The sequence below is a fragment of the Centropristis striata genome, chromosome 18, assembly GCF_030273125.1.
Source record: "Centropristis striata isolate RG_2023a ecotype Rhode Island chromosome 18, C.striata_1.0, whole genome shotgun sequence".
Lineage (NCBI taxonomy): Eukaryota > Metazoa > Chordata > Actinopteri > Perciformes > Serranidae > Centropristis > Centropristis striata.
This window is the reverse complement of record NC_081534.1, coordinates 18,840,839-18,865,492: the sequence shown is the minus strand read 5'-3', so window position 1 is coordinate 18,865,492 and position 24,654 is coordinate 18,840,839. Positions and strand designations below refer to the sequence as shown.

At 39.9% G+C, this 24,654-nt stretch overlaps 1 protein-coding gene across 1 annotated transcript; it reads right to left on the bottom strand.

Annotated features, from left to right (window-relative positions):
* Positions 1-1,042: 1,042 nt before the first annotated feature.
* Positions 1,043-22,133, bottom strand: LOC131991549 (uncharacterized). The gene is made up of 23 exons (XM_059357003.1): positions 21,941-22,133; positions 21,572-21,658; positions 21,124-21,247; positions 20,943-21,045; positions 18,679-18,783; positions 18,483-18,599; positions 16,722-16,882; positions 15,800-15,946; positions 14,836-14,938; positions 14,446-14,571; positions 14,020-14,202; positions 13,394-13,635; positions 11,628-12,575; positions 10,929-11,025; positions 10,679-10,762; positions 8,501-9,970; positions 7,466-7,588; positions 7,224-7,352; positions 6,646-6,838; positions 6,295-6,419; positions 4,170-4,360; positions 3,420-3,553; positions 1,043-3,290 (listed from the first exon to the last, which is right to left on the bottom strand). Exons 1-23 carry the CDS (start codon positions 21,957-21,959, stop codon positions 3,058-3,060), a joined length of 5,244 nt encoding a protein of 1,747 aa, XP_059212986.1. The 5' UTR covers positions 21,960-22,133; the 3' UTR covers positions 1,043-3,057.
* Positions 22,134-24,654: the final 2,521 nt, after the last annotated feature.

Below are 24,654 nucleotides of genomic sequence, written 5' to 3'. Positions count from 1 at the left end.
GCCTCAGGGGCTCATGGGGAAGTAGGATCTTGAGTTTCATGTCATTCAGACACACCAATGTGGAGATATGCAACACTTCGTGTTTTGTGTTTAAAATAGCGCCACCTGCAGGAAGTTGTTGTTTAATAACTTGAGTATTCTTTGGGTTATCAAAATTATTTAATAACTTTTTGTTATGAGGGTCCATAGATGCTGTGTGCAAAGTTTGGTGCAAAACGATGAAATTGCCTAGGAGGAGTTCGAAAAACTAGGTTTGCGACATTTTGCGTGGAGAAGTTTTTTTAATGTGTGATAAAGTATGTGGAAGTTATTAGCCTAAACGCACTTTCCTTTATTATAGCGCCACCTAGTGGTGGAAATTCAGGATGACAATAGATTATAACATTTTTCGCCATGTCTAACTTATATTTAAAGTTTCATGAGTTTTGGGGTATGTTCAGGCAGTGAAAAATGTGATCATTTGGGAAGAAGAAAAAAAATAATAAAAAAAATAAATAATCATTAGAAATACAATAGAGACCTCGCAGGTCGTTGCCTGCTCAGGCCCTAAATATTTCACTCTATGCGTAATGAATCTATATGAGCTTCACTTTCTGAAATGAAAAAAATTATTGAACTTTTTCATATTATATTTTTTTTAGATATACCTGTATACTTGGAAGTTTATTTAATTTTAAGTTTGTGCTTTTGCTGCATGTTATGCTGCATACAATGCTAGTAATTAAAAATTGTACAAAAACGAAAAAAGGAAAAAAAGTAGAACCCCATGTGAAAGCAATTATTCCATATAATCTAACAGCATTGGGACTGTTGTAGTTTTTGTGGATTAAGAAGCAGGAGTACAAACACACAGACATTATTCTTTAAATCTTTTATGCAAGAAAAAAAATGTGCAATGTTTGGTAATAAGGGAATTTCTTCTACTTATGTGCATGTAGTGTCAGAGTATGACACATTTCCTGCATGTACTTCTATGAAGAACTGTCTGTTGTTGACCTCATTGAACACAGTGGGGTTGATACAAAGGGACAACACAAAACAATCATGATTAAAACATTTATTATAAAAACAAAAAACAAAAAAAAAGACATGACATAAATAGCATGGTTTGGGTGAAAAATTGCTAGATTCAGTTTAGACTGTTACAGTACATTTAGAGGAGAAGGATACCCAGGCAAAAATACCCCTACCACCTACCTTTCAAGCTACAGCCAGTAGAAAAGGGCTGAAATAGAGTTCCCAGTCACATTTCTTGCCAATTTTCCACTTAAGATGTGACTTTTACATGATGATCCCATACCTTTAAAGAGGCAGTTCCAAAAAACAAAGAAAACCATGCAGACAATAAGAACATGCAAAAAAAAGGTGCAACTAAATAGCTTGAAACAAAATAATTGCATGCAACAGAAATAACACTCAAACAATTAGATGAGGTATAAATGTACAGGGCTGGCTTATGGTTTTTCAGAATCCATGGATGGAGATAAATGCAACCATTTTGGCACCATTGGAACAGCTTTCACAAAAACACTACTGTGCAAGTGTTAAAAATCACAACGTATACTCTTAGATCAGAAGATTTTGAAAAACAAATGAAATTCAGCAAGACACTTCACTCAATAGAACATATTAAAGAGAATTTCAGCTTAGACAATAAACAAACACTACACCTGCAGCAGTAGCACTTATCAGCTGCTAATTCAACGGACTGAAATACCAACCAACCAATAAAGTACTTTACATCTTTCTCCATGGAGTTACACTTCATTATTACCAGCTGCATAATGTACAATCCTTCACCAACCAAAACATAACTCAAGTGGAGAATCTCAACTGGATCGACATGTGGGAAAATAGCCATTCATGACACAGGACTCTGCTTTTCAGTTTTTCTACAATTCAAACTCCGTATTCCACAAATCAAATTGTCTCCTCTGCAGTTCACAGTACCACAGCAGCAGTATTCTTTTATAATCATTTTTTGCTTTGACTTGGGAGATTTGCTTTGGGAGTATCTGAGTCACTGCTAGTAAGAAAATATATATTTATACACAGAAATTCTTGCTTTACAGTTACAAGAAAATCATATTACAAAAATGTTATGGAATGTAAGAAATTTCTATTAAGGAAAATAATGTATGTTGTATGTAAATTAAGGAAAAATTAGGAAATTAAACATATTTTTGAAAAAATGATGTAAATGAGCAAAAGAGTTGTAACATTACAAATAAATACTTGAAATTAGTTGTAATGTTCCGACAGAAACATAAGAGGGTGAGAGATATGTTCTCAACAGTTAAAGAAAGGACAAACTTTTTCTTTAAATGTTTTCCTAACAGTGGCTGTAATAATCCATGATAAAAATGCAATGCTGCTATAATTAAAAAAAATATATCATAGTTGTGAATACTGCACAACTGCCCTGAACCTTATTAACAAACTTTCACCATGTCTAAAACACAAAAGATATGTTATACCAAATTAACTTTTAAATTGTTGTATAAATACAGACCATAATTTAATATTAGATTAATATATATATGCAGTCAGCACATTAACTTCTCTACACGCACCTCAATTACTTATTATAGAAACAAAATAGACTTTAATCAAAGGCCAGCTTCAATTCTTGTCCCATAACCACAAACATTAATATACTGTCGCTTAAATTCTCAAGACACAGAAATATATTTCCCCAAAAATGAGAAACTTGAGACACAGTTAAAGGTTCTTGAGGGACAATAACATTGACTGACAGTAATTTTATGACATAAACATCAATTTCATCCATGCCATGATTGTAGATCTTCGTAGTTAAGACAGTAAGCAGCAGGTGAGCAGAAAGCCACTGATGTCTAGTAAGAGCTTACAGGCCAGGATCCACACTGATGACAAGGGGGAAACTCATCAATACTCAATACAAATGTTTCAAGAGGGCTTATACTGGTTCAGACCAATCCATGGCACTGGAGAGTTATTTGTATATTGCACTTGGTGAAATAAAATTAAGTGATGCATTACAAGGAGTCCACCATGCACCTCTTATAGTGGTCCGTCTCAGAAGCATTTCCTGAAGACAATGGGCGGTCCGTACTCCTCGTATTCTTCCTGACTGATCCAACCAGAGTTGAAGGAGGGGAGGTTGGCCAGCACTGCCCCTCCACGCCAGACTGAAAAGTCTCTGTCTGTTGGGCTTGTGACACAAACGCTCACCCCCGTGTCGGCAGGTACCAGTCCCTTGATTTCAGCCTGGAGGCGCTCAGGCAGGCCAGGCAGCAGAGTGTTCCCACCTACAGAAAGAGATTTACACACACAAACCTAGATCAAAGCATAAACCATGGCAAGTTGTGAGTTTGATTTACTGGCACAGCTGGAGTGCATTTTAGAGCCCTCAGACAGTTGTGTAACAACTTAAATACCTGACAGAATGATATTTCCAAGGAAGCAGCGCCGCAGGTCAATGTCTGAGCCTAGGATTGACTTGTAGACGCTCTCATGCATCCCATAATGGTCCCGTCCAATCAGCTCGGGTTTAAATAGAATCTCAGGGGCCCTGGATGAACAAGGGAAGTGAAAGTCTCAGTCTGACGTGTGCAGCCTCTGCAGGACAAGGCTCTCTGCTACTCTATTTGCATTTCAAATTATTAGTAGATACTGTACAGATTAAATATCAGCCCCACACTGGTGGCCCCTGACTCATTTTAGAATTGGTTTCGGCCAGATCTGCAGACTAAACAGATGACTGGCTGGCTTTCTGGCAGCTCAGGATTTTTGTGTCAGCTGTCGGCAGTCTGAGCAGTTCAACTTCCCAATTTTCTGCAACTTTTGTGGAAAGTGCAGCTGAGCATGATGGGAAGTTTTTAGTTCAGCTGCTTGATGATTGGACACATTTTGACCTGATGATGGCACTAGATAAAAAGGTAATCAATATGAAATAACCTTTTACTCTCACATAAGCTCCATGTCTCAGGAAGTGGATAACAAATGCACAGATAAACAAACATACATTTTATATTAAAGGTAGTCGTTTCCCATCGTAACAGCTAACGAGATGCATAATTAAAACATGCTAAATTGCACATAAAAACATTTCTAGAGTTCATATTGATGTTCTTTAGAACCCCAACTGAGTGTCAATCTAAAGCAGGACATGATGTGCAGACAGTTACCTGAACCTCTCTGAGCTGAGCGTGACCATCTGTCCGTCTGGCATGGTGTAATGCATCTCTCTGCTGGATGCCCCCCCTTGACTCAGCTCAGCTTCATAGTTGAGAGCCACACAGCAGCACTTCTCCTTCATCTCCCTCACAATCTCCATCTCTGCCGTGGTACGCATGCATACCCCTTGTTCCTGCAGAAGCTTTAAGCAAAAGGCACAGAAAAATGGTCAATTGACAGATTGGAAGGATTGAAAACAGAACACTAACCTACAGTTTAATGTCAAGGCACTGACAATGATGAATAATTTGTCTTTTTTCCTGTTCCTTCAAAGGACCCGTCACTAATGGATTAACAACAGATTGCAGTTGAAACCTAAATAGCACTTTGAGTGCGAGAGGCACTTGGCGTATTAGGTTCATCATTGATCATCACGATTGCTGTTTAAGACTTTAGAGGAATTTTCAGATATGAAACTTGCATGTAAAATTGCCAACACATGCATAAGAAAACTGATATCTGAAAGGGAGGTAAGAGTCAAAAAGAAACCCATTTACACTGTAGAAGGTTCAAAAATCAAACAAACTTAAAAATCCAATTTGTACATCAGCATAGGCAGCTACAGGGCTGGGCTAACCGGGGTTAAAACAGTTCAGCAGGCTCGAGTTGCAGTTCGCAAGCTATTTGTGCATTGTGTCTGCAGGGTGCACCTCTCTCTTAATTGCACAAGTATTTATTTTAGATTTAGATTAGATTTATTGTGCCCAGGGGGAAATTCACTTTCACAGCACTGTTCATATGAACATTAACAAATAACAGAAGGCATTAACAGAAGGCAGAAACATCACACAGCACATGACAGAGAAACATTACACTCTGTGCTTATTGTGCTCTTTTATTTAGAGCAGCAATTGCTGCAGGGATCAGGTTTTTGCCAAGGCGAGCCCTTTTACACCTTATAGTTCTGTAGCTCCAACCAGAAGGCATTGGGGCGAGGTACTGGTTGAGTGGGTGTGTAATGTCCTGTTCTATTGTGGTTGTAATATGGGAAATGGCCCTGTTGTTCAGTTCTATGAGACTGGGTGTTGGGAGACCGATTATTTTGGCAGCGATGTTGGTGATGAGTGCGAGTTTGGCCCAGTTGGTGACAGTTAGCATGTTGAAGAAGCAGGAGGAGCAGTATAAGAGGACTGGCTGGATGACACTGTGGTACAGCAGTAGGAGAAGACGAGGGGAAACATACAGTCCTTTGAGTTTACGGATTACACAGAGTCTTTGTTGGCAATTTAGTCATATGAACATGCTAAGATGAAGTACTTGTACATTGTTTGATTACAGTTTGGTTTCTATTTGTGAAAAGCTGTTTTTTGAATTGTGGATTTGAAGTAACAAAAACATTGCTTCATCCGTCATATTCATATAACCGGTTATATTCATATATCATCCATCGTCTCACCAGATTTATTAACAAGACCCCAAAACACCATGTTTCAACCAGGCGGCAACCTCCGGGTCTGAGCAGTGAGGCAAACGGCAAACCCTGACGCCAAATTCTTACTTGATTTATTACCTCTGGAAAAAAAAAAAACTGTCATCACTGTGGTCTCAATCGCTAGTAAAAAATCTTCATGACAATTTGATGTTTACATTGTAAATTACGGACCCATTTAGAAGAAAACAGAAGATAAAGAATCGTATGATTTGAGGCGTGGCTACCCTTGATTGACAGGTCACCAACAAGAGAATCATCAGAAGAGAAGAAAAGCAATGCGTATCCGAAGCAACGTGTACTCTAAAATAGCTGTGAACTTGTTTGTTGCTGTCCGTGTCTTCGTCCAGTTTGGTCTCATAACTTTGACCATTTCACACTGTACTTTTACTTAATAACAATTTATTTGAATGTTTTGTTAATTAAAAATGTCTTGTTCAGCATTTGGTTGTTAACAGACACTCCAAGAAGTCGCTGTTTATTTTTTCAGGTTAGTAACGTACATTTTGTTTTTTGGTAGCCAAAATTACCATCCCAGTTAATGCTAACATGAATTAGCATCGACTTTGCACACACAGTTTATTGTTCACCCAACTTGACAATTATGTTATACACACACACCACCATGTAAAAAAACTGGTGAATACCTTTTTAAGATGCATTGTGACATCTACACCAGCCAGAGGGAAGCGCTGCACTGCATAAGGGAGACTGTATCCCTCAAACACAGGCACACTGTGGCTCACTCCGTCTCCAGAGTCAAATACCACACCTACAAGAAAAAGTCACTTTTCTTTTTGATCCAATAAACTAAATATAGCTTTAAAAGCAGCAGTTTTAGCATGCCAAAATGAGACAGATACAAGTCCAAGGCATAATGGCTTATTAAGTCCCTATAATGACATAACATGTGAGCAATTTCTAACTTAAGTATTCATCTATGTGTATCCATCCAATGTAAGTAAAAGACATAAAAAGACACCAATTGGCCAGATTACCTGTTGATCTCCCTGCTGCATACAGTGCCAGCACTGCCTGCATGGCCACGTAGGTGAAGGGAACATTGAAACACTCAAACATGATCTCCACCATGCGCTGACGGTTCTCCAAGGGGTTCATGGCCGCCTCGGTCAGCAGAACAGGGTGATCGTCTGGATCTACACACAGCTGCTGGAACGTGTAATGCCAAATCTGAAAATAAAACAGGCAGTTTATCAGTAAGTCAAGGTAACAAGCCTACAGTCACAAACCTATTTATTGCAATTAATTCCAATGCGTGTGGGCAGAGGCACTGAGCCAAAAGCAGCTGAGGGACATGTTAGCAAGTATGGCCACAAAGAAGGATAGATATTAAAGCCAGTCTTCGTTATATACTGCTAAATAAACAAGAGAATATAGGAACTTAATTCCCTTTCCACCAGTCAATATTTTATGACTTGTGTCTATAATTCTTTTGCCATTTCCTGTGTGAACACACTACATACTCAGATCCTGCTTAGAAGCAGTAAGTAGTTTTAGTAGCGAGTGATACCCAATGACATCACATCTCATATAATGCATATGCATTCCTACTTACCTTTTCCATGTCATCCCAGTTACGGATGATGCCGTTCTTTATAGGATGCTTCAGAGCCAGGACCCCTCTCATGTGTTGAGCATCAAATCCAATGAAGGTCTCCCTCTCAAGCTGACCATTCATTATTTCCTGCCAAGCCAAAACATCTGATCAGAAAGGCTGGCTAAAAGCAGAGCCATATCACTATTTGAATGAATTTTTTGTAGTGAGCAGGTAGTAACAGACGGAGTGTATGCCCTAACCTCATATTTTGGCATTCCAATAATTGTTGGGAATGTAATATTTGGGAGGTCCTGATCCGCAAAACCTGCTTTCATCAAACCAGACCCTGTATCCAGTACTATGGGGGTCTTGAAGTCGGTCACCTGCAATCACATTTAGAAAAATAAGATCCATTTTAATCAAATGAACAATATGGTTAACAAGCTCACCAGTGTCGACCGTCCTTTAAGCACAATCTGGTTCTCAGTCTTCAGGCTCATGACGCTTTCAACTTGGTCATGAGTTGGCCTTGCTTATCATAGAGAGAGACACAAAGCGAAAGAGGGGGCAAACAGCTAACCTTGCCCTGTCTCAAGTGACTTAACATGCATCTCGTCTGCTTATGCCTCACATAAGCACAAATAATCACACAAATCCCCTTTAAACTACAAATGGCCTTATTGATATTTCTGTTAGTGAGAGAACCCGTTAATCAGTGGTCTTTAAATGCATTGTAAGGGCCAATTTGATCAGTTAAGTTAAAAACAGTTAAAAATGAATGATAATTTCATTCTAATTCATGCAATGCGTATAGTATGTTAGTATAAAATATAAAACATTTTTACAATGTGTAAAAGGTTAAAAACATTTCTATGCTCTAAATTCTACAATGTGATGTCACTATATAGTGGTAACTACGGTAACTGACATTGTGTACCTTAAGTTTCGTTTTTAGAGTCAGTTCATGGTTGAAGCAACACAGTCATTACACAACACTATTGACTGTGCGTCAGATCTTGTAATTTACTTTGTTGTTTTTAAGTAAACATTTTAAAAAACAAAAAGGAAGTTGTCAAGTCTTGTTGCTCGCTTGGAAAAAGAGGGTTTTTTCGACTGACTCTCGAAGTGGAAAAGAGAGAATAGCAATAGCGAAGAAAGAATAGCAAACGGAGTGCCGCTACAGGCGTTGATAGGTGTTTTTTACATCTTAGAGAACTCTCTGCTCCCAGTCTTTATGCTTAGCTTAACTAACTAGATTAAAACGTGTCCGCCCCATGTATTACAGAAGATGGTACCTTGGTCGTGTTGATGTTAATCTGGGCCTGAATCCCAGCTGCCCCAGAGCCTGATATTCTCATGGCCTCAGAGCTTTGAACACCATCAGGCGAGTCCTTATGCTCGTCTCGTCCACCGGGGTCAAACTCCAGAGGCTGGTCAGGAGGGAGCTGGGGCGCCGACTGCTGATGTGGGCGCTCATCATCAGGAGGTGAAGTCCAGACTTCCTCAGCTGGGAGTGAATCTCTCTGTAGGGAGCATGCGGGATCCTCTGTGGTATCCTCTTCATCTTTAGTGCTCATTTCACACAAGTGTTCTAATGGCACTGTGCATTCCTCTACGAGCGCATGGTTGTTGTTATTGTTGTTGCTGCTGTGTTCCTTTACATCTGGATTGAGAAACAAGTTGTGACTGGTGGCTGGAGTCTCATTCTCTGGCAGTGCATCAAGTGGATTATCTTGTAGATCAAGTTGCACAAAATTGGGATCTTGAGCAACTGAGGATGGAGCTGGCTTTTGCGGCTCTGTGGAATAAGGAGGTTCGTGTTCAGTGAGGTTGTCGATTAGAGGAAGTGAAGCTTTTCTTGGCTTAGGCACAGGAGGAAGGTGGCATTTTCCACCTGGGTCAAACACTCCATCATCTGGCCTCATGTTAGAGGTTAAAGAAGCATTTTCATCAGATCCATCTATTTTCTTCATATCGATACATCGCTGAGGTTGTATTCCAACCTCTTCAGGAGTTTCCTTTGCATCAGAGGTAGCTCCATTAAATACTGACGGTTCTGCTCCAGATAAATGATCTTGGTTTTGGAAATCTGAAAGATAAGCAAAGTCTAGTGGTGCAGCCTTTTTGGCATCATCAGGACCCAATACTGCTTGAATATTTTCAGTTTTATTGGTATCCTGAGCCTGAGAATCATTCTGGACCAAAGGTGTTGAATGTGTTGTCTGGGATCTTTTTAAACTACCTGATAAAAGCTCATCACAGAGGGCTCGGTCCTCCTTACTCTCACTTCTAGCTTTCCCCATTATAGAACATTTTACAACCTTTCTAGCCCTGTCCTTGTGCAGCTTTACTTTACGCTCTTTGTTCAAACTCTTCTCAAGCTTCTCCACCTCCATTTTCTCCTTTTCCAGCTGTAACCTAAAAGCCTCCCTCTCTTTACTCATACTTGATGGCCCGTTTGTATCTAGAGGTTTAATGACAGAAAGTTCCTCTTTGGGGCTTTCTTTGCATCTTCGGAGCTCGTGGATCTTCAGGTTCTCCTCCATGATCAGCTCATCCAGGACATGGACTTTGTTTAGCTCCGTCAGCAGGTCTGGCCTGCTGTGGAATGCTACGGTTTCCGCTTCTGTGGGAGCTGCAGCACAGTGCCCATCATCTTCAGAAGCATTAGCTGATCTGGTTTCGCTAAGATTTTCAGATTCTGCAGGGTCAAGGTAATCCTCAAGGCCAAGAACACCTGCCTCAGTCAGCTCACTAGGTGTCATCTTTAAAAAAAAGAAAAAACAGGTAAAGTTTAATGAACACTGGATGTATACACTGTAGTTCAATAAAGGCCTTGTTGTTTGTTCTGTGGTCACTGTGGCTGGCAAACAAAACACAATCAAACTGGACAGAAACCAAGAGGAAGCCCATTGTATAAGTCAGAGTCTGGATGCATACTAATCTATCAACGACTAATATTCAACAAGTCTTAAACAAAGTCATCAAAAAAAGCAACTACAAATGCACTGTGCTTAAAGCATGTATGCCCAAGTATTACACATGTACAAATTTTGACAACATCAAAAAAACATTTTGAATGAGTTGTATGCTTTAGTCTGTACTATATGGCTGCATCTCACTGATGCCTCAATTTGACTCCCGTGCGAAGACACACACACAAAAAAGAAGCATTTTTCTGGACTAACTGTCCCGTTTTTGTTGCCACTTCTTTCCGTGGGATTGTAGAGCAGTAAGCAAGGAATCATGCATGCAAGCTGATACATTTTCAACTAGAACTCCAGCAAACTCTAAATTTACACTATTAGCCATACTGTGACTGACCAAGGCAACAAATTTGTAGCTCAAATTTTAGCCACTTTATCAAAGGCTTTTAAATGCAGTTTGGCAACTACTCTGGGAAATTTACTGCAAATCAAATAAGATTTAAATAGTTTACATGCTTGATTTTATCTAGAGTTTGCTTAACGTACCTCACTGTCCCACAGCGGCCACTGATTCTCAGAGCTCAGCAGGGCATTCAGCACAGCCTCCTGAGCCAGAACATTTTCTTCTTTCTGGAGAGCAAGCACATTTGTTTGACTGCTACTGCAACTAAGAAATTAATACATAGATGGATTCAACTTTTTATGGGCATTTTGAGTAATTTGGTGCCATTCAGAGCTGTTGTGAAATTTCATCATTCAATCATTCAGCAATGAACTCAAATGGTGCATTTCTTACCTCTAGTATTTCATCAGCCCTGTCCAGGATCTCTTCCACCTCCCTCAAATGTTCCTGCTCCTTCACATCCCAGTCATTTAAGGAGATGTCAATAACGCTAAAAAAGAAAAAAAGAGCAATATAGTCATTTTTTTTGGCCATGCACATGCATACATTAAACATAGGACATACTCATTACTGTCGCACCACAATACCCAATTCAGAATGCCATTTGGACAAATATTGCGCTTTCCCGCAATTTGGAAATTGCACTAATCCATACTGCAATTTTAATAAACCTTCAATTAATGGTGCAGCCCTACCTTCCACAATTGACATTTTTGACTTGACATAGCAGGAAAAGCACATGTGAAAATATCTATAAAGCATCTGTGTGTGTGTGCGTGTGTGTATCTCACTGACCGATAGACTGCCCTAAGATTTCTCATGTGGCTTGCACATGGCACAAAGGTGTGCATCCATCCACCGATTTTGAAAGTTATTTGAATTCATTTTTCAAAATATCATTTTTTACGTAGGAAGGCATTGCACTGTTTCTGATTGGACGCCTTTTACAAGCTCACCTTAATGCTTGTTTCTCATTTCTCATTTTTTTTGGGGGGGGGTTTGCGTTCAGATCAATCCGATCAAATTTCACGTTCATTGAAAAGTGACAGGCCAGGTCAAACTGAAATTCATATTGTGAAAAAGAAAAGTTACCTATCAGTTGCATCGTGATTCTGGTCATGAAGATCATAAGAATCCCAGAGAAGAGTGGGAATCCCCTCTGTGGTGCACAGGGACTTGTCTCTTCCATCTGTAATAGTGCTGGACAGAATGTTGCGAATGGGACTGAGTTCAGGATCGTCCAAGCTGCTTTGTAAATGTATCCAGTCCTTGTTCTGTGGCCCCCTGGGCTGTGTGCTGCTCAACACCTCCGTCTGTGTGGGCTGATCTCGAGACCTGTTGGAATGGTTGCCAGTTGTGCAGGGCTCAAAGGGCTCAAAGGGGTCCTGGAGTTGTAGGTCTTCCTTTTGCGGTGCGTTCTGGGTGATTGTCACCGTGTACGAGTTTTCTATAGCGTCTACTGGCAAGCTAAGCCAGGGATTATTGGGTAGTGCAGCTGAGCGTTTCACTTTGATCTCCAAGTTGAGGGAATCCACGGTTACTTTAGGGGTGATTTGGATGCTTGCCCTGGAGGAGTTTCCCACGGAGCCGAGGTCAAACTCCTCTCGGAGATCTTCAGGATCACAAACACTGGGGATAATCTGAGGATGGCTCATAGCTGGTCTGACTGAGTCCTTGGTCCCAGCTGATCTGCATGGACCATCCACTCCTTCCCGGCCTCCCCCAGCCTCCAGCCGGCTGCTCCCAGCTCCATCGAAGCCTGAGTCGAATGAGCTGAGGGAGGGGGGTTTTCCCTCAGCTGACACCATCCCAGAAACCTCTGTTGATGGAGACCCCTCGAGGAGATGGGCCGCTTTCTTCCCACTTTCACAAGTAGTGAGGTCTTCAACATCCCCGAGTGTTCTGCTTGTAGAACTGTCAGCCGAGGAGTGATTTAACTGACTGCTCCGCAGTAACTCATACTGCCACTGTAAGGCCAGCTGGAGGTGACTGACAGCCACAGGCCCTGAAGAAATGAGGACTTTCCTAAGGGTCATGCACCTGATGAATACAAATATAGAGATTACTGCACAACTGTATAAGAAAAAAAGGTTTGTCAACAACCTTACATGCTGTAGTGTGGATAAGAATGTTAACAAGTTCCATGTCTGCAATTGTTACAGATAATGTAGAAAAACATGTGGAGGAGTGGGAAATACAGATAAAATCATGTATCGTGGCACTCCTATGTAATTTCTTCCTGTGATATTGCATATCATGTTAAAGTCCATTTTCTGACACTTTTATTGGGAATTTGACACAAACGTGCTGTTACCTTCAAGGTGACCAACAGACTAGAAGGTACATAGTAAGTGCTCTGGATGAAAGCACAACAGCAAATGTTGAGATACATTTGAATTGTTTTTATACCACAGCTTTCTAAACAAAATTACATTTTTCAAAAAGATTGTCCCTACAATGAGTTAGTAAATGCAGACATCACAACACTTGGGTCTTTGTGTCATGTGCATAAATATGAGTGTCAAACTTCACTTTCACACAACCGAGATAATAGAGGATGGGGGTGATTGCACAGTTTTCTCTGCAAGGCAGATAAACGGTAGTTTTCCATAGGCATCCAGCAGCATCTCGCTTGCATGGTACAGGCTGTCAGCATCCCCCCTCCTCCTTCTTATTTGATTACCAATAATAGATAAAACTATTTGTAACAGGCAATTAAAAACTGACTTTGGGCAAGTAGGTTTCCACTTGCCCAACCTGGCAAGTGAAAAAACTATCATCCCTGAACCCTGCATATCTGTAGGATGAAAAATCCTCTTTTTAACCCCTTTATGACATGAAACTCAATGCTCTCTCACCGCTGAGAAATCTGCTTGCCGGCCTCCTGGATCTGATCATCTGGGATGGCATTAGACAGATGAGCCAGATGAAGCAGCTCCTCCATATCTGGAGGGGGATTCTTCTTGAGGAATGTGGACAGTTTGTACCTCCATGCAGGGATCCTCCTCTGCTTCTGTGTGGGAACAATGTCTCCATTAACAGTCGACAGCAGCTCCTGGAGGAAGTTCTCACAGAGGACCAGACGATACCAGCTGTTGGCCTGTAGAGGGGAGCGGAAACAAATCAGCATCTCAGCTCTTTTCAGCACACTTCACTTCTCAAATTAAATATCTCACATGCCAACAATTTACTGATCTTTTTTTCTGTCAAAAGTAAATTTGAAACAAGAAAAAAAAAAGGTTTCAGTTTATGAAATAAATAACAGTTTCAAATCACTATCTTTGAGAAGATGTAAGAAATAGAATTTAATATCTCGCTGACCGTTAGAATTAAATTATCCAGTTTATGCAATTCAAGACCCCAGTATGCAGAAATCTTGGCTCACACCTGGCTTAGCCACTGCCATGTTGAAAGCCGTGCGCAGATAATTGATATGATCCAAATAAACTGTAGAGTTTATGGGTGATGTCTACACTGAACTTGCCTTGTGGTAGTAATGATGGTAGCTGGAAACTGCTCTGAGGGTCTGAAGAATATAGTGCACTGTAGAATGGAGTTTCTCCTTCAGCCTCTCCAGCTCCAGAACCCAGCCCTCCCTGCTCTGACCGTCAAACAGCAACATCTCTGCAACTGTGTGGATCACATCTTCAGCCCAGCGAACAAGTGCCTGTTAGGTGAGAGGTGACGAGGATTTGAAGTCAGACATGAACAACAGTACTTTAAAACTGCTGAGAGGAAGCAAGCATGGTTAAGAGTAGAAGTGTGACTGAAATTAAATATCTCATTAGGAAAAAGACTTCATAGAATCCCAATGTTGTGGTTCAAATTCTCACAATTTAGTTTGAGGCAACATCTAAAAATAAACAAGGAAAACAGACTATTTATCAGACAAAAAAAACACATTAAGTACCATAGCAGGAGTGTGAATGGATGCCTCAAATTCAGACACCAACGTCACCGCCTGTGCAGCATCCTTGGCAATCTCCATTTTGAAAAGCTGGAGTTTCTCTTGAAGAGATTTGATCTGCTCTGTGATCTGTAAGCAGAATAAAACATTGAGAGTTGGCAGACTCGGACATTTCAACCACAGGCTCATGGAGTGTTTCTTTCAAACCACAGCAGTGCACTCTGATCAAACGTTTCAGGTGGTCTTGGCTTTGTTAAGTCAGCAGCAGAGTGTAAGTTACAGATTTTTTCCAAGATTTGTCCAAATAACACACGCCAAAGAGGCAAATGCACCACAGTTTGTGTTGTTGTTTATATAGCGAATGAAACAGGTTGGGTTTGTCCACAGACTCACCTGCAGAGCATCCTCTCGCAGCTGGAACATCTGCAGCTGGAAATGAGCCTTAGAAAAGGCCTGCTGCCATAGCAGCTCCACTTTCTCCACAGCTGCAGTTATCCTGGAAAATATTAAAATGACCTTTAACTAATAGTTAGCATCATCATTTCATATTCATTACAACACTTGTGTAGTGCCTGTGAAAAATCTGGCACAATTGCTGGTCTGTTGTACTGCTGCTTCTTCAAGAAACAACTTCACACTCTACACTGAGCATCCTTTGGTCCTCAGCTACTAACGTTTACTATTCATTCAAATCACCAAGTCTGCCCCTAAAAACACACCTCACAAATATGAATTCATTGCACATAGCGGAGGTATTAATTTCCAAATCAACGAATTATTTGCTTCCTTTGATGTGACCACGGCAATATGAAGTAGAATGTGCACAGAGCCCTGAAACCCCGCCCCCGCACAGAGCACAGTTTGTTATTAATATTGCCGTATAATGTAGGTGTTGCGTGTCTAAACCATACTGTCATGCTTTTCTTGACAAACACACACAGCCAGTTAGGGCTCATTAGGGTTGGGTTTTTTGTTTTGTTAATTCAGTGAAAAAAAACCTCACTAGTCAAATTCATTTTGGTACTGTGCTTTACCTGTTGAACAACTCGGGAAAACTGGGACATTGTATAGCTGTTGTACAACACAGGATCATTGCAACAGTGTATGGTATGTGTGGAATGTGTTATTACTGGGGATTAAGATAATGGAATTTGAGAGCAGTATTATTTTCTGTAACAGAGCAGTGTGGGAGCTGCCTGCCTGCCCGCAGCACCAGCCTGCCTGCCTGCCTGCACGCAGTACCAGCAGTGCCCGCCTGCCTGCAGTGCCTGCCTGCCTGCAGTACCTCCCTGCCTGCAGTACCAGCCTGCCTGCCTGCAGTACCAGCCTCCCTGCGCGCAGTACCTCCCTGCAGTACCTGCTGTGGTTGTGGAGCATTTCGAAGGCGGTGTGTGTAAAGAGGGCGGTGCCAGCCATGGCCTGGTAGCATGGCTCCTTCTCAGGGTAACGCAGCCTCTCCACCACACTCTCACAGTGCCTCAGCAGTTCAACCAGCCCTAGCTCCCTGCAAACAAAAACATACAGAGACATTTTAATAAAGGTTAGTTTGAAGGTGGTGTAGTGGATAAAAACATTATCTTCCACCTTGATTAAAAAAAAAAAAAATCGGGACACTGTCTAAAACATAAATTAAAAAGAGTGGAGTTTAATGTTCAAATTCATAAACGTTTATTGTAAATACACTCATTCCAAAGTTGACGCCTACAAGATGTTGAGAAATAGTTGGGACAGGGGCATATCTACTGCTGGGTTACAACAACAATTAGTCATTTATTCACTTCAGTTAGTTTTACTTTAAGTTAGTTTGACCTGGATTTCACACATTTTCAGTGGGGGACTGCACTAGTTCTACTTGGTGTCAGTGGCTGTTGTAGATGTGTGGCTCTCTTTGGATGGTGGGGTTTTAACTTGAAGTTGTAGATGCAGCAACGATCTGCGTTTACCACCAACGGCTTTCTGAAATGTTCCCAAGTTTTGTTTATTTGGTTGTGTAACATGCACTGGTGGTGTACTTTCCCACTATACAGGCTTAATGGCGGCTGCCTTTGAATAACCTTTTTTTTTTTATGTTTGACATTCAAGTTCTAGTTTGTCTTGTCATGTACATAATGACGATATCTATGAAATCATTAAAAAGATCATTTTACTACAATTATACATCCTTATAAGTAGGAGGACAGGATAAACTAAATCTCACTTCATTTGATAATTAAGAATCTATAAATGCAATCAGACCATCTAGCCAACACTGGCCTATGGGAGGAGTAGAAGAGACTGACCTCCTGAGCTGCTGGAACTTGGCTTCGTTGGTGGAGCAGAAGTGTTGGAGCTCAGTGAAGGTGGAGGGCAGCGGCAGCCTGGACAGAGCCTGCAGGGCGGAGATACACGAGGGGAGCCGCTGCACCACGGACACCAACTCCTGTACAAACCCATCAATCTCCTGGAAAGAGCAGCACAGAGTCAGAGTACATCTCAAATGCCAAGTTTACTGTTGTGTTGTAAAACAACTTCTTACTTTTAACATTTTTTAGGCTGTTCTGATTTATGCTCAACACCCATAACATAGGTCTAGCGGAGATTATGCAGTTGCATCCTAAAGAGGCCTCCTATAGACACAGTGATCACAGCCAAATGCCCCAGATGAACATGAATGAATGTAGTATGTAATGGGAAGAGGGGGCTCCTTTCACTTGCTAATAATGTCAGCTGATTACACGAGGCATTTGCACAAGCTTCACCAAGGTAACAGACAATAGATGCAGGCCACTGGGACGGATCTCATGAATGGATTCACACATGAAAAAAAAAAATGAAAAAAAACTCCTGACTGAGTGAGCTGAGCACACTCTCTTTCACAAAGAAGCATTATCTATTTGGAATAAATATTTCAGCTGTGGCTGTAGTATTGTACATCAGATAAACAGATTTGTGTACTACTTCAGACTGAAGCAGAACAAGTGAGATAACACTAACCACTGCTGAGGACGCTGGGACAATAAGCCGTCTGATCAGAACACAACTGCTTCACTCAGATGTGTTTCACAAGCAGAACTGCTGAGAATGGAGGATTGATAATGTACTGCATGCATTTACTTAATATTAATATAATCTATGCTCATTATAGTAAAATTATAGGTGGTTTCTGCCAAATAAATACTGCAGATACCTCTGATTAGATCTTTATGTACACATGCAATATTATTATAAATTGGGCAGGATAGACGAGTGTCTCCCTGAGTGAGAGGAAGGCAGTAAATACAGAGAGAGAGAGATGGTCATGGTCACATTTCCCTTTACTAAAAATGTTCAATGTTAACATTTGAAAACAATTGTTTTGTTATTATTTTAGCCCCTTGTGTATTTCCAGATTGCAGTGTGAATCTTTTAGTGCAACATGATTCTCATGTATTACTGCTCAACAGATAATTGATGCTAATGCCCACGGACACTGTTTGAAAGCTACTTCTTAGTTTAACTCTCCAAACATCTGAAAATGAACAGATTTCCAACTTTTTAGCCAAACATCCTTGAAAGTAGCGTTGCAAAAGAAATTATTTTACTTAATTTGTGGATGGATGGGTCGGGGGATAAGTAATATTTAACTCATTCGTGTTTTTGTTGTTCAATGAAAGAAGTGATTGTTCGATAAAATAATTAAAACTTGATAAAGTTCTGCTGGTAAATGTTTGTCTTTATTATCATATTATTTTGCAAGGATGTCTGCTTATGACAAAACAAAATAACAAAGTTTATATTTATGTTTGATACGATAGTTTGTTAAAATCACCCCCAATTTCCAGTTAATTTACATAAATTTCCCAAATTCCCATGGAATGTTTTGGATTTGGAATATTTCCAAAATTCCCCAGCTTAACTTCACATGGAAAGTTTCTGGAAATGTTCCACCCCTTTGCAATCCTCCTTTTAAGCAGAGTTTTTTGACCTTGGCATTTGCGAAACCATGTGGGCTCAAGAGAAATTGGTGAATCAAAAGTTCAGAGCTTTTCACAGAGGGATGACATGATCCAGACATAAATTACCTTAATGAAGGCAACCCAACTCTTGTGACAGTAAATAAGGTAGCCGCCCAACGATGCCGGCAGCTGGCTTCGGTCAATGTAGTTGTAGAGCTCGGAGATTTCTTTTAGAAGAACTTTCTGCAAAAAGGTAATATCAGAGTTACCTCCAGTCAAATCTGAACCCAGGGGTTAAGTATGTGTGTGTTGCTTGATTTACCTTGAAAGAGACAGAGGAAGACTTTGATGGAGCCAGGAGTTTCAGCAACAGCTTGACAACATCTTTCTTTTTGGGCTGAATTATGTACACACTGTGGACGGTCCGCTTGTGCAGCAAGAAAAGAAAAACATTCACCATTACTCTCACAATGGTTTGATTTTGTTAAGAAAAGAATGTTTGTGGCACAGTGGGTCCCACTTGACTTCCAATTCCAACCACGGCCACTATACACATGAACAGATAAATCTGTCAGGGCAAAAAAAAATCCAATTAAAAAAAAATGCTGACCCCACATCTACTGCCCTCTGTCCATTGTTTATGTACCCACAAAGTTTTCGATGTGTGCATCTATGAGTTTTATTTAGGAATGTACACCATGTAAGCACTAAAATAATAAACAGCACAAGCACATTTTGACACAGGGTGCCTGAGAAAATCACACAGGACCAGGGATGCTGGAAGTCAGTCAGAGTTGGGGGTGATGAGAGAAAGTCAATGTGTATAATGACATATACATATATACATACACACACACATATATATACACACCATACTGTTGAAGCAGAATTAACAAAGGCATAATCCAGTGATATGGTGATGGCTGATGTGTTAGACTGTTAATCAAGTCATGCATCTTTAAAATTACATCATTCCAGTTTTGGTTAGGCCACCACTGTCATACTTAAGACAGAATGGCAATGAAGAGGTTATGGTTTTTCCCTATCCCAGCATCTTTAATTACATAACATTTTTAAACATGCCGGTATGCAAGCTGACATCAGGCCAGCAGCTAAGACCACAGAATCTATCTTCTATCTTGATCTGGGTGCGAAAATGCCACATCCCCACATAATTGTACTCACTTATGTAATTTCACCGACACTTTTCTATTAAATAACCATGCATGTGAACACACACAGTATTGTCTTTAAAAGACCAGCTCATACAACAGCTCTTTGAATCAATAAAATAAAGGTTTCATAACTTAATGCTGCAAGAAGCAGCTCTGCACACAGTACAGTAGTGACGCATTCAACTTGTGATTGCCCTCTTGACTAGCAGAGGACCCACTCCGGTTATGTACTTGCATAATTCAAACAGAACCAACTGCATGAACACCAAGCAGCCTTTTCACAAAAGCTCTGTTTGCACACACTTCTGAACTGAAAACTTAATTTGCAAAAAAATGTTCTGCACTAAGAAAATGTCTTTTTTATGCAGCTTTTCTGGACACTGAAATGAAAATATTACAGGTAACTTCTTTTTACAGCAGGAGCAACTTTACAAGTGAGTGCTACAGATATCTTATGAAAGCCTATCAACCAAACAACCCTGCTGTGCCTTCTGGACTATTGTGTTGGAAGATGGAAATTACTTTAAGTATTTGAAATCCAACACGGTTTACATCCATGTTTACTTGCTTACAGTCTTCTTTCCCATGTTTGAGTGTTACCGCCACCTTTAGATGACTGTAATAGTATGAAACCATTGGGCAGAACATCAAGTATCACCCAAGTACACACACGTGCTTCCTCATGTGAACAGGAAAACAAGGACCCATTAATGGAAATACAGCTCCATAGCAATACAATACAACTCCAGCCTTACTGATAGTGGTGCTTTGATATCATCAATATTTGCTTTTCACAGAGTTATTGTGAACATTCTTGGTTTTTATGCTGAAAATGACAGGCAATTTTAGAAAGCTTGTTGCAATGTTTAACATTGTGAGGCACACAGGTTATAATGCTGCACCAATGTTTTTACATAGATTATAATGTGTTGTTATGGTTTATCCACAAAGCAAATATTTTAAACTACCTTTAAGTGGACACATAGTAAAAAATATGCATGTAGCAGAGGCATTAAAAGGTCATGCCAAGCTGTGATTGTTGCAAAGGCAGAGGGTCAGTCAATTGGATGTATGTATCAAGCCCCTTTCAGACAGCTGTTTCAAGCAGCAATATTTTCTCCTCTGTGAAGTTACACCTTCAGTCGGAAGATCCCAGAGGCTCTGTACCGACATCGGTGCTAGTAAGATGCATTAAATGTCACAATGACACAAAATATACCATTTGTAAAACATTCCGTAAGCCTAAACACAAGCTGATAGGCTAGTAACCACAATCCTTTACAATAGAGGCATCCATTTTTTCACCCATTACAAGGTAAATCCAGAAGTCACTTTCTGCTAGTTTTCCCAACCATTGGTAACATGCCACAGGAAAGGATCCACACAGAATCACACAGTGCCATGACAATACCTCAAGCAGAAGTAGAGTATCAGCGATGACTCTGGCTGTAGGGAGCGAGGCATGCCTCAGATCAGCCACTACTGACACCAAACTCTCCTTTTCCTGCTTCTTACTGTTGAGAGAGAGAACAATACAACCATCACGACATTTTCACTCACATACAGATATGTACGTGCAGACAGATACGTACTTGTGCAGACAAAGAAAGTAATTTATGAAGTCCACCACTTCTGCTTTGCTGAGTTCTGAGGAGAGTTTTGCTTGTTCTTCCACTGGGAACACGATCAAAGGGCAGCCATGTTGATCAAAAGCACCTGTCAAGACAGATAACACAATTTATCTCAAATTTGTTGGGTTTGCCAAAACATCATTTAAATCATGCACATTAATACACCAAGTCAATCTTGTGAATATAAATGAAAATGTTTAAGTGATTAAGATCAATATCTCAAGAGTTTATGCAGCAATGTTAGCAGCATCTGTCGCTTCAAAAGTCTAAAGTGTACAGATAAGCTCCATTATTCCTTATTAGGACTTACTATTCCTGGCCACGTTTGCCATTGAACTCATTGCATGACTGTATAGTTCATATAAAACCACGTAGAACTATCGGGTACAGTGATAAAGTGTATAGCTACCAGGGAATAAGACGGCTGCAGAGTTGAGCACATGATCAGCAGGCAGCGGCGGGGAGGGGACGTACTCCTGCACAGACCCCTGGACGTCTGAAATGTTTGAGGGAAATGATTATCATTTTATTGAAAACACGCCCGGCAAGAATTTCCAACAGTCCTTGCAATAGGAGCACTGGAGGAACCGCTCCAGCAAATTCCTCACTGCGGGTAGAAAAAGTTGGCTGATGAGCAGCACCCTGTAAAGGGATGAAGACGAATGCGCCGCCAAATTGTACACGAATAAGACGTTTATTAGTGAAATACACAAGTTGCCGCGACATTAGTCACTGTGGATAAAGCTGTCGCCTCAACAGTCGCACTTGTCTTGCCTACCTGTTGCGTGTCGGCTCATCTCGAAGTCCTTATCCGCTCATTTCCACAACAGTTTTTGTTATGTAGTGTAAAAGCAAACTTAGAGACCCGGGTTGGACTTAACACACATCCGTCCTACTGCGGTGCTGGAGAACAGGACCGTGTGGTCCGCCGCGGCTCACCGCCTCTCTCCGCCATGTTAACCCGCTGACTGGATGCTGCTCGGCTCATTTATATATTAAAGAGGGCGGAGAAAGCAGAGGAGGACGGACGTGCTCTCTGTTCTCCAAAAAGTAGGTCCACCCCCCTACCCAAATATAAGATGCGCACAAGATAATACCTGGAAAATACTATGGAAAACTGGGGATTTTGAATTTTACATTTTTTTTAAGTTTTTTTTTTAATGTAATTTCTTCTTGTTGTTTTATTTTGTTGTTGTCAGTAAATTGTATTTGATGTTTTATTTCTGTTGTACAGCACCTTGTAACTTGTTTTGGAAAGGTGTTATATAAATAAAGTTATTATTATTATTATATTTTACCTCAAAAATTATTATCTTTCCGGAGGACTTTAGGGTTTCCTTAAAGTATTGCTTTATATTAACCCTTTGATGCACAACATGGTGGGTCTAAAGTGACCCGACTGAGTTTTTAGGTTCTATATCTCAACAATATATTCATTTCATCATTCAGTATTCCAGGTTTTCCTCAACTAACTTGTTTTTGATCATCATACATCCAGATTTTTTTAAATTTAATTTCTTACTTTTTAAATAAAAACACTTTTTGTATCACTACGCTCTAATGCACAACATTGGTCAAATATGAGACTCGTCCATTTCCAATGTTATTTCATGTATGTCTGAGTGTTTCTATGATACATCTTTGAAATAAATTTATTTTATCATTTATTGTTCCAAGTATTCATTAAATGTCTTGTTTTTGTTGAGCACAAATCAACATTTTTTTAACATAGTGATCTGTTGTAATCAAAAACAAGATATTTAAAGAATACTTGGACTATTCAATCATAAAATAAATTGATTTCAAAAGATTGAGGACAGAAACACACAGCCAGACTGAAATAACATGGGAAATTAATTTTTGACCAATGTTGTGCATTAGAAGGTGTGTCCATATATTGTGCATCAAAGGGTTAATAATATAGTTGGCTAAATTTCCAAATAATTGCGTATTTTTAAGTTACATCTTCTCATAAAGAAAGAAAGAAAGAAAGAAAGAAAGAAAGAAAGTCATTTGGGACTAGGGACATATAACTTGATCAGAGGGAAACTGTTCTGGTGTATTAGGTTGTTACAGATAAACTACAGGCCAAAAGTTTGGAAGCAACTTACATTTTCTGTTCACAATGGCTTTCTTAAAAACCTGTATGGATTCTTCGGATTTTTGGATGTGTTTACTGCATGATCATACTTTACCTTTATTGAATTGAACCATTTTCCTCAATTTACCTTTAGGTATACATTGATGTTACCAGACCATTGTTGAATAAATGTTAAAAAAAGAAAAGAAGGGCTTAGTTTTAGGGTTGAGAAGATTTGGAAGAGTCACAACTTCAGTGCAAAAGTAAAAAACAAAAACAAATTACAGCCTGCATTATTCGCTTTAGCTCTTGGCTTTTGAGAGTTTGGATACAAAAACCCCAGTGAATCTCAACTGTGTTCATATCTCTGACAAACTACCTCAGAAATGGCTAAAATGAAGCAGCTGAGTAAAGAAACAAAAGTAAAGATTTATACATTAAGGAAAGAAGGATACACAAAGTCTAAGCAATAAAACCCCAAAGACCTGATAATTATAGTAAAAAATTTGTTCTTATAAGTGACTCTTTATATAATAATCACTTTTATTTTGTTGCAAAGTATAGCAATGAAACTACAATCTTTTTCAATCTGTCTCTTACTACATGTTGTTAAACTGACTGGTTTGTAATCCTTTTCTTCTTTCAAACGTGTACAAAAAACAACATGACCCGGTGAATCGGAAGTTCAGTATAAGGCTTCCTACTCAGCCTGTTCTGCATGTTTTTTGTGCATAGGACTTAAAGTCAAGCGTCATTTCAGCCTCTGTTGTTTTGAGTTTGAACACTCTTTAAACCCTCATGGGAGTGCAATACTGAATCTCAAGTGTAGGCCTACACCTTTATATCCATGTGTGTTGTGCTTGATATTCTTATATAGCTATAAAGACAAAACTGTATAAATGAATAAAACACAAATTTCTTGAAAAATTATCTGAGGGCCCTATAAATGCTCTAAAGCTCTACACACCTGGTCAGGTCACTTGTGCCTCCAAGCATTTCCTGCCAAGCCCTAAATCTCTGTTAACAAACTGAACTGGTCTGACTGCATACCACGTGGGAACACTATTCTCACACAGTGTCTTTGTTTCACTTAAGTCATTAAGCAATTAAGTTTGACCTAATGTAAGATCTCCTACTCTGCAACATTGTTGAAGTGATCCACTGACCACAGGTGATTCCAAATTCAGGAAGAAAATAAAAGAAAATCAATGATTTATTTGTTTCTGTTCATTCATCAGGACACTAAAACCAAAGAGGAAAATTATGGGAATGATTGCTTCCACTGATATGAGGAGAGTTCACTCTTAAGAATCTGTTCTTGAGAATGAAAACTGAAATCAAAATATGTGGTCTGAGCTTCATTACAACCTAATATACTTTTAAATCATATTATACATTAAGCTGACAAGATG

Bases quoted from the DNA above. Each gene is read 5' to 3' on its own strand.
- LOC131991549 (XM_059357003.1), bottom strand. The intron at 21,046-21,123 runs GTACGTATCTGT...CTCTCTCAACAG, and splicing joins TACTTTCTTTGTCTGCACAA to TAAGAAGCAGGAAAAGGAGA. The intron at 14,939-15,799 runs GTACTGCAGGGA...AATATTTTCCAG, and splicing joins ATGCTCCACAACCACAGCAG to GATAACTGCAGCTGTGGAGA.